We start from the raw sequence: 11,211 nt of genomic DNA on the forward strand, positions 1-11,211 counted from the left end.
AAAAATTAAAATAACCAAATGGGAACCAAATACTAACGTTAGGGGAATGTTCCCAGAAATTCCTTGGATTCTTATGGCTGATTTAATCAGATTCACACAGGCAGTGTGATTAATGCTTTCATTTTTGACATAGCCACTCATAATCGAGTGTCAGTGACCTCCAGCTAGATTACTTGTTTACATATTTGACACAGATGAGCACCATGTTTTTAGGTTAAAACTTAAACTGTTTAGAACTCAGGCACTATAGAACTTCTTTTAGCTTGACATGTCGTCTTAAAGGGATAGTTCACCTCAAAAATAAAAATTACTTCATGAGAGAGTGGCGTTCCAACGGAGGACGTAGGATGTTGGCATAGCATAAGCTCCGGTGAGAATATGCTAGTCTCGTGAGAACCAAGTCTTGTTTACAGCAAAGCAAAACCTCTTGGCTTGTATCAAAATCCTCTAACATTATTCTTTACAAATCCTCGTTTTGTACTTCTAATTCGTGACCAGTGTTTTCTTTTTCTTTCTTTTGCGCATCCGCGTCTGTCACTTCTCACCAGAGCTTGCCTATGTCCTACGTCATCCACTGGAATGCCACTGTTAATGGAAGCTAGAGATTATGGTTTATAAAGTTTTAAATATAGATATTTTTGTCACACAAATGCATCACTTTGCTTCAGAAGGCCTTTATTAACCCCCTTTTTATGACGGATGGATGCACTTTATTTTGCTTCAAAATCTCGACCACCATTCACTGCTAGTATAAAGCTTGGAAGAGCCAGAACATTTGTAAATATAACTCAGATTGTATTTGTATAAAAGAAGAAAGTCATATACACCTAAGATGGCTTGAGGGTGAGTAAATCATGGGGTAATTTAAAATTTTGGGGTGAACTATCCCTTTAAAAGAGATAACTGTAATGATAACTATCATTTTGAATAATCATTCTTATTCTGTGAGAATAGAAAAGTGGTTATCATTACAGTTATCATTCTTGATGTGAAAGCACCTGAACTCTAAGAGAATGGCAAAGTCCATACCACAACTAGAACGATAACCACAGAGCAATATGATGTTCAGAATTACCTTTTTTAATCTAAAAAATTGAGGGTCAGAAACTCTTTTATTTACAAGTACTCGAGTTGGTTATGTAGCATGACTCACACTCCCAGTCCCAGATGACCACTCATTATGCGTGGTTTCAGTTCAGATGAATCCTCTTTGCTAAAACTGTTAAGCATTTGTATCCCATGGGTGAAAATGTCCTTCTGGGACTCATTAGTAACTATGCAGACTGTCAAGAGAATGGAAATGAAGAACATTTGTGCTAATGGATGTCCATATCGATATTCCGACCTACAGGCAGAAAGTGAAATCAGCTAAACCTGTAATAAGGACTATAAAAAGACAGACTAATGAAGCAGAACATCGACTGCACTGATTGGAGTGTTTTTGAAGCTGCTGCCACCGATCTGGACGAGCTTGCAAAGACTGTAACATCATACATAATGTACATCCCTACCAGGACTCATTTAACTTACAACAATTACAAACCATGGTTCACTGCAAAATGCAGACAACTCTATCAGGCCAAAGAAGATGCCTACATGAATGGGGACAGAGGCTTGTATAAACAGGCCAAAAACACACTGATAAAGGTGATCAGAGTGGCTAAGAGGAACTACCCTGAAAAGCTGAGAAACCAGTTTTCTGCCAGTGACCCTGCATCAGTGTTGAAAGGACTGAAAAAATAACCAACTACAAGACAGCATCCCCCAGTACTATGGAGAATCAACTACTGGCCAACAATTTTAATGAGTTTTATTGCAGGTTTGAAAAACCCTGTCTCACACCCCACACCCATCCTGACCTTTTCTCCCCGGATCTTTTAACACCTCCAACAGCCCCCCTTTCCCCCCTCCTGCACTTCAGGTCTGTAAAAATGATGTGTGGCAGGTCTTCCGGAAACAGAAGCGAAAGAAAGCACCAGGCCCAGACGGTGTTAGACCAGCCTATCTAAAAACCTGTGCTGACCAGCTGGCCCCTATCTTCACACAGATCTTCAACAGATCACAGGTGCTCTGCAAAGTCCCTTCCTGTTTCAAACTCTTCACCATCATTCCCATCCCAAAGAAACCAGAAATAACAGGACTAAATGATTATAGACCTGTGACTTTAATATTTGTGTTCATGAAGTCATTTCAAAGACTGGTGCTGGCCCACCTGAAGGACATCACTGAACCCTTGCTGGACCCCCTGCAGTTTGCTTATCAAGCAAACAGGTCTGTGGATGATGCAGTCAACATGGGACTGCATTATATCCTACAACATCTGGACAGACCAGGGACTTATATGAGGACCTGTTTGTGGACTTCAGCTCAGCCTTCAACACTACCATCCCCAACCTCCTCCTGTCCAAATTAACTGAGCTCTCTGAACCCCCTGCACTCTGCCCACTCACCATCATGGACAGTCATTCGAGTTCCTGGGCACCAACATCTTTCAGGACCTGAAGTGGGAGTTCCACATAGACTCCATTATCAAGAAGTCCCAGCAAAGGCTGTACTTGAAGGTCTTTGAGAAACTTGTAAAGAACTACATTTGCTCCTCCATCCCTGATACTTTGGACCCTCTTCAGTTTGCCTATCGCCCAAATAGATCCACTGAAGATGCCATCTCTCACATCCTGCACTCTTCTTTCACGCACATTGACAGCAGCAACGGGAACTATGTAAGGCTGCTATTTATCGACTATAGCTCAGCTTTCAATACTATAGTCCCCAGCAAGCTAGCTTCTAAACTCATAGACCTCAGTCTAAACTCTTCACTCTGTGACTGGATTGAAGACTTCCTCACTAGTAGACCTCAAGTGGTGAAAGTAGGCCAGTTCATCTACAGCTCCATCACTCTGAACGTAGGAGCCCCACAGGGCTGTGTCCTGAGTCCCCTGCTCTACTCTCTCTACACACATGACTGCGTGTCTTCCAACAGCTCCACTTCTATTATCAAATTGTGTTGTGTGGTATCAAAGTGTATTGACTCAGTGTATCTCAGTGTGGTATGGGAACAGCTCCATTCAAGACTGCAAAGCCCTCCAGAGAGTTGTGCGCTTAGCTGAGCGCATCTTAGGGTCTGCTCTTCCCTCGCTGCATGACATCTGCCTCAAACGCTGCAAAAGCAGAGCTGTTAAAATCATCGAGGACTCAAACCACCCTAGTAACTGTCTTTTCACTTTGCTGCCATCTGGTAAGCGTTTCCGTAGTCTGGTGGCAAAAACTGAGAGACTTAGGAGGAGTTTCTTCCCCTAGGCCATCATGGCTCTCAAACTCAGCCTCTTAACATCAACATGACTCCACTTAATAATCACTTATAATCAGTAAGATATATTTATTATTCTCTACCTCATATTGACAGTGTCACTTGCACACAGCACTTTCCAGGGTTTTTTTTTTTTTCCTCCTGTTTGTACTGCTGCTACATGGCAACCCGTTTGCACATTTGTCTCTTGTACATTCCTGTGTATCTTAATATTTAAGTCTACAGTATACTTTCATGCACATTTTATTTTATATTTTATTCTTATATTTTTATTGTTTACTTTTATTTCATTATTTCATACCTATATTTATACCTATATTTATGTATATTTTCCTCTGTGTTGTATTCTTTAATAACTGCACTGTCCATGGAGTGGACCTGACTCACATTTCACTGCTGGTTATATATTCTCTATATAATTGTGTACGTGACGATTAAAAATCTTGAATCTTGAAATTCACCAACTGAGGAAGTTCAACCTACCACAGGAGCTGCTGATACAGTTCTACTCTGCAGTCATTGAATCTGTCCTCTACACTTCTATATCTGGTTCATGGATCTTGTATAGTGTTATTTCCTATTTACGTTTCCTGTTTTTTGTTATTTTTATTTTCCGTGTGTTGTCTTGTCACTGTCATTCTATTTGTGCTGCGGAAGCTTCTGTCACCAAAACAAATTCCTTGTATGTGTAAAAATACTTGGCAATAAAGCTCTTTCTGATTCTGATTCTGATTCTGACATTCACAGCTGACATAATTATTGCTTTCCTTCATGGACATACAATAGGCCCACATACATTAATTTTCCAAAGAACTTCTATTCCAGTTATATGTATGTATAAAAATTATTTACTAATTAGGAAATATATTCTTTGTTTAATGATTAAACTTCCAATATATTTTAAATATGCCTTTTTAAATAGAACACACAGAGTGATAGAACTCAGTTGAGCTGTTAGTCATTTACTTTTTCAGTTTTCTTTTTAATGATACGTGACTCAAACAATAAATACTTTACTTAAAATGTGAAAGTAACAGGTTAAAAAAAACATACAAAGGTCACATTAGGACAAAATTCATCACGCCATGCTAGAAATATGCACATTTTCTACTCAGTGGCACAGACGTAAAGATAAGCTCTCAGATTGCTGTAAATGGACTTTGTGTACGTGTGGTGCATGATCTGTTTGAGAATTGGCTTCTGGCTGTCACGTGATCTGCAGTGAACACAGCGTTCCTCTGATTTAGGAAGTCACACAATACCTTGTAGCAACAACACACCAACAATTGTCCCAAATGCCCAAATGGTGGCATGGTGCCCATGCGCTCAGAATTGGTTAAAGAGTTTCTGTCACCCCCTAAACAAAGCAAGAAAGTGTTGGAGAGCATTCACATACAGAGCACCAATCACCACACAGCACATTTTGTACTTTTATCTAATTGTCTGAGGAGGCTTAATTCAGAACAGACTGACACTTCTTGGAACAACAAGAAAGTTTTGTGGCTTGATCATGAAGAACATGCTTACATGTCTTTAACAACATTGACATGTTATAAAGTCAGTCCTGGAACATGATACATTTCTTGAAGATAGATGGCAGCAGATGCATGCAGAGGATCAGATAGTTGAGAGAATCTTGTTTACGACAGAGAATAGTTCATCAGTAGTGTTGTGTAGATGGACTGTGAAGAAGCATTTCCTGAAGTTTCCTTTTCTAGAAGCTAAGAGAAAAACAAGAACTCAAACTGCTAAAATGAGATCAGCAGGATGACTTCAGAGGTCATAGATGCTATATTAGTATGTTTTATAAATTGTGCTCTCCATCTGTGTGTATTCATGCACACATACTCGTAATGTGGTTTGGGCATAATGATTTTTATATGAAACTAATATTTTTTATCCCTTCACCCCACCCCTAAACATAACTATCACAGAACACCTCAGGCATTTTTGGAATTTCAAATCACAGTTTAGTAAGTTTTTAAAGCCATGTGGGTTACAAGGACACAAGAAATGTCCTCATAAACCATGTTTACATTGTAATACCATGTCATTATACACATTTGTGTCCTCAAAAACCATGTAGCACACACACACACAATAAATAATCTTTCCATTGATGTATGGGAGGCTGCAGCTCTTGGTCCTTTCAGGTTCAAGATTCAAACTGTACATGATAAAGCATAATAAAAATATACACAGCACCACATGATTTCTTATGCGAATGAACACAGTTTGCAAAAGTGAGAGTGATAGTTTTTAACTGTATATAATATATGAAATGAAAAACCTGTAAGAAAGAGATGTTTGTTGTTCCACTGCTCTCAAGGCCCAATGGCTGCAAAATGCACAGCATTTGAAAATGAAAAGCCACATGCATCATGTGTTAGAAGAACTTGCGGAGAATGTGGAAGAATAAACCACAACAAGGCCCATACTGTGTCACCAGTCCAGTTCACAGAGGTGAATGACAAGAGGAAACCAAAGGTACAGAGGAAAGGAGATAATGAACAGGAGGAAAAATGCAGTTTAATCATTCATTGAACACACTCATCATTTCATTAGTGGAGCCGTACATGACCTGAACTATGAAAAATGCAGCATTGACTCTAATGAGAAACACTGATGTATGAGCATAAACAGCCATTTCACTAACTTTTTAATAAAGTAGTGCAACAGAGCATCACATGGCGAGACTAGCACATCACTGGACGTGGGATTACATCAAAACTGTAAAAGCTCTCACTAATCTTCACAGATTACACAACCTACCTACTACAACTTCAGCTTCAGATCTGCTGAACTCATACATTAGAGGTGAAGCAATCACTCTCAGAAAAAGGGAACAAAGCTGTCAGCTGGGTGGTCTCCTAAGGTACAAAAACTAAAAGGTACTAATATGTACCTTTAAGGGCTGAGTGACAGTTTATCTTTTTGTCTGAGAGTACAGGTGGGTATAAATGTGAGACCTTACCTGATATATGTAACATTGTATAAATAATAAAAGAAACATTCTGTATTTCACAGGTAACTTTATAAGTCATTACTAACAGTAGAAACCACAATATTGTGGTAGGTCTTTATTTTATTTTTAGACAAAACAGTATTAGATTTTATTATTGGCCATTTATTGATTATTGGCCAGACCATGAAATAATTATTGGTTTATTGTATCGACCAGAATTTTAAAAACTGTATCGGTCTTACTTACTGTACAAACTATTAGCAAAAAAAATTGTTTTTGAGTTAATCACTTATTTATATTGTGGCACGTCTTTACACCATGACAACCATTATTATTCCATAACTTTTCTGTTGTATCACTGACCATAGCCTTAACTGATTTGAAGCACTTGCGCCATCTGCTGGATTTGTGTTGTTGCTGCTCCACTATACATTTTTTTTAAAAAGCAGTGGCATAACACTAAAAAGTGTGACATCAGCATTTGCATACATTTTTTATTTATTTTCCAAACAAAGAACGCTGTATACATTTTTTTCCAAACAACAACATGAACTCAAATGTATGCCAAGGAAGTCAAACTAAAATTACTTCATGCTCTAAAAAAATGAAGCGTCTATGAAACTATTAAAAACTGGGTCCAAATGTACAACTGCCAACGTTTTTATGAAACGGTACTGTAATAACTGTAACAATGTTATCAATATACATTTTTCCAGGTAGTTATTCTATAAAGTGATGTAGGTGTGTAAAATCTCCGAAACATCTGACGACCAACATAGTAGTACAGACTAGTGACATGACGAGTCATCACATTGTACTGGTACAGAGTGACAAGAGGCAGTCATGTTAGTGAACAAATGTTGCTGCTACAGGAGTGGTGTGTCTGAAAATGCACTTAAAATTTCTTACAGCTCTGCGAACGTCATTGGTCAAGTTTAATATTAAAGGACAGTGCCATTGGCTACGAAAGCCACGTTCTGACAGAGTCTCTCATGAAGCACTCAGTGTGATTTCCTCATGCTGTTACGGATGCAATATCCATTTTGTAGACTAACATTTTGGCTTGTTGAAGGCAACATCAGAGTCCTCTTGACTCAAAAAGGACTCAACATGTAACAATGAAATGATTGCGTCAACTGAAGGGGGGGGGCAAATCCACGCTGGTTTGACTTCCATGGCCCTCTCACCCCACTCCCACTGATCAACCCTGGTCTCGTTCCCATACAAAAAGACAATTTAAAAAAAATCCAAATCAAAGCAGCCACAGTTATTGAGGAGCTGGGGCTCCAGAGACTAGTATACTCCAAATGAGGAGGAACAGTGAGAGAAAGACAAAGAAACAGGGAGAGAGAGGAGAGGATGAACCATCAGTCTGTCCTGGGTCAGCTCAGACCCTCGCGTCTCACTGGATTTATTTGTGCTCCTTCGTTGGAGCAAAGTATAACTCCATGGGCTTGTTGACTTTCCAGTACTTCTCACTCACCAGCTCCAGAGAGAAAGAGCCATTCAGAACCTGTGAGGGAAAAACAGCCACTGTCATACTGAAGAAATATATGCATGACAATCACCACAGTTTACAGGAATAGGAGTCTTAGTTCATGTGATGTCACTTTTTCCTCTATAAAGAACCATTTGTGAAATGGGAACAATTCCATGGATGTTAAACATTCTTCAAATCTTTGTTTTTCCTTCTTTTGATAGGTGATCGAAATATTTTCTGCTTTAAAGCAATGCAAAATTGCCAAGCTTGGTGAAGCTTGGTTGAAAATGGCGTGACATCTAAATAGTAGTGCGAGATGTTAAATGTTTATCACATCACAATCTTTGTCCAAATGATCAGAATATAATTGTTTGAATGTATTGTGCAGCACCAAACTTACTGTGAACTGGTTGTTTGCGGTAGGGATGTAGATGGTGTACTGTTTTTCGCTGGCTGCCTCTACGTTGATGGGGCTTCCCTCTCCGTTTTTGCGCATTTCCTCCAAAGCCAATCTGACAGCCAAGTATTTGGAGAGGTGGTCCACTGTGGCGTTCCCCGACGTCTTAATGTACCTGGTAACAAAATCCACAATTAAATTAAGACTAAATAACAAAATGAACCAAAGAATCTTGTTTAAAACACAGAGCTAAAATGATGCTAAATTGGTTAAGCAAACCTAATTGAAAGAACTGGCTCACCTTGTCTGCGCGGAGTCTTCTTTCTCCATCAGCGTCGGGTGAGGGCGGAACACCAGCTCAATCTCGCTGCCCCCCTCCATCGCCATGTCTCCTCCTCCGTTCTCCGTGGCATTGTCCATGTCCAGTCCAGAATCGTCTGAGGTTTTGGTTCGTTTGATGCTGGGTCCGGCCTCTTGGTTACTGTGCACTGATGCATTGCTGCAGTGTGAACTGTCCCCATTGTCCTCTGCCCCGCTGCCATTTTCAATCTGGTGCTTCTTCCCCCGCTGAAGTCTACAGAGCACCCCGCCGGTGGAACGGTGGGAACACAGTAACAAAAGCAGATGATGAAGAAAATAAAACCCAGTAAAATTAACATTCCGTCCACAAAAAGTGACAGAAATGACAAGAGTAAAAACCTAGTAATCAAAATCATACACTATCAGCACATGACAGCCATAGATAAGAGATATAATAACACTAAACATGTGGACTAAATTCACAAACGTAAATTTGAGAAAGTATATTTTTTAACATGGATTTATATCAGACATCTGACCTGTTCATGGCCTGGATTTTTAGGCCCTCTTCAATACTGTGGCTGAGCGCCTGCTGGTTGTTGTGCTTGCTGATGCGGGCCAACACTCTCTCCTGATGGGCTTCATACTCATCTCTGCTGGGGTAGATCTTACTGATCAGGGCGTCAAAGTTAGGGTCTGGACGGAGGGAGCGCTTAGACACCAGCTTCTTCCTGCATGTTGGACACTCCTTATTCCTGTGAAGATACAGTCAGAAAAGGCATGAAACAGAAATTGTGAGCATCTTTTCTTCTCTATTGTGACATATATATGTGTCTCATTTTCTCGAATGAGAAAAAAAAAAAAAAAAGATTAAAGGACACTTAAAAAAAAACAATGATGTGAACAAATTAATCACATATGCAATATTCCATAAAATATAAGAATTTCCAATTTTGATTAGGTCTGTATTTCATTACTATAATACAATCATATTACACCTGGGGAAAAACATGTGTATTTGTGTATCTTTCACATCCCAAAGAAAATGTACAATATCACATATATAACCCAAACCCACCCTGATCTGAGCGCAGTGATGATGCAGTCGGCACAGAAGCGGTGCAGGCACTCCTTGGTGGTCATGGTGTTCTTCAGCATGTCCAGGCAGATGGGACACATGAGCTCACTGTGCAAGCTGCGCGGGGACACGGCGATCTCTAGACCATCCGTGATGGCCTCCTATGGGACCACAACACCACAGAAACTGCATTGAGGGGCTGACACTAAACTACATATCCAGGAACCATCTCTCGACAGGGTTTCGCTAAGATACAGTCAGAAAGGCACTTGAAAAATCAGAACATTCCAACTGAGGATAATAACATGTGAATGAGTTTTCTTACCTGTGGAGTTCTCTGTAATTCATAGAGACTAAGCTCCCAAGTCTTACTGAGGGGTTGAACCCCATTCGTCTGGATCGTTTGTGTCATCTTTATACACTGCGTGTCCTTCACCTCTATGAAAAACAGCCAAAGTGAACAGTATTTACAAGCTGTGCAGAAACGAATATCAAAATCTACTATATTAGAGTTTTGGTGAGATACTGACTCAAAAGAAATCAACTATTGTGTGTTAAATGTTAAAAATTCATACATCATTAAATATGTTCTATTTTGAATTCACACAAAACATAATTTTCAAATAGCATTGTTTAGGACAAGGAGGGCATCAAGTGACAACAGCTGACATCTGAGGGATGTTATGATCTGTTGACGTTGATTTAAACTAAAAGATGCGACTTTATTAAGTCCATTTAGCCTCTATCTATGATTTACTTTAATCATCAGCTCTGCAGTTTTTTTGTTTATTGTTTTTTAAGTTCATTATATTACAATAACCGATGAATCTGTCTAACCCTACAGAGCTAGCAGGCTAAAATTAGCTCGTGAAGGCACTTCTAACTCTTTGTGTCAATGAATACACAAAGCACCTGTCTACACGAACAAAGCGTCTACTGCATGACAGTGCCTTCTCTCTAGCAACGGGCAGTCATTAAAAACCCCAAAACAAAATAAACGAGAGAGAAAAAATAATGCGGAAAGGTTTTATCTCCTGCGCTGTCATGAAAACGTAGAGCTAACGGCTAACTGTTCTCTGCTAATCCAGATACAGTATTTACAGGGTCCTTTAAATCAATTATGAAGACATTGTCGGCGAGCTTGTAACATATAATACCCTTTGCGCTAATATAAACGTCAACTTCGACAACAACAAAGCATCTATTGCTACAAAAACGCAGCTGTTTACATACTTACATCTCAATGTTATGAACACTCTCTCCCCTGGCAGCGCGTTCTGTCGAGCTCAATATGGCGGATTCAGTGGGCCTAAAGGAACTCTGGGAAATGTAGTATTATCTTTTCAGTTGTTAACGGTTGACACTTTAACACTTCAGTGTGCAAAATGGCATGTGGACAAGTTTCTTTTTCTTTCAGTTCAGTTGCATAAACTACACGTCATGTTCTACTTTGTTACAAGTTAATATTTAAATATGATCATGTTTAAAGAAAATTAAAAAAAAAAAAAAAAAACATGGACTAGCCACCTGTCCAAAGTGTTTCTCGAAGATATATAGACCACAGATGGTCTTATTATAGTAGCTTGGACGGACCCGATAGCATTGTGTTGATGTTTAACCTGATCATCCTAAGAAAAAAAAGTTGTATTTATTGACTAGCGTTTAAGGTAGAACAAAATGGAAA

General features: G+C 39.3%; 1 protein-coding gene across 1 annotated transcript; it reads right to left on the minus strand.

The window, feature by feature from the left end:
- Positions 1–6,752: 6,752 nt before the first annotated feature.
- Positions 6,753–10,895, minus strand: LOC109053022 (E3 ubiquitin-protein ligase RING2-like). The gene is made up of 7 exons (XM_042772057.1): positions 10,765–10,895; positions 9,853–9,965; positions 9,528–9,688; positions 8,989–9,204; positions 8,451–8,723; positions 8,153–8,324; positions 6,753–7,785 (listed from the first exon to the last, which is right to left on the minus strand). Exons 2-7 carry the CDS (start codon positions 9,937–9,939, stop codon positions 7,684–7,686), a joined length of 1,011 nt encoding a protein of 336 aa, XP_042627991.1. The 5' UTR covers positions 9,940–9,965; positions 10,765–10,895; the 3' UTR covers positions 6,753–7,683.
- Positions 10,896–11,211: the final 316 nt, after the last annotated feature.

The sequence above is a fragment of the Cyprinus carpio genome, chromosome A2 (assembly GCF_018340385.1).
Source record: "Cyprinus carpio isolate SPL01 chromosome A2, ASM1834038v1, whole genome shotgun sequence".
Classification (NCBI taxonomy): Eukaryota; Metazoa; Chordata; class Actinopteri; order Cypriniformes; family Cyprinidae; genus Cyprinus; species Cyprinus carpio.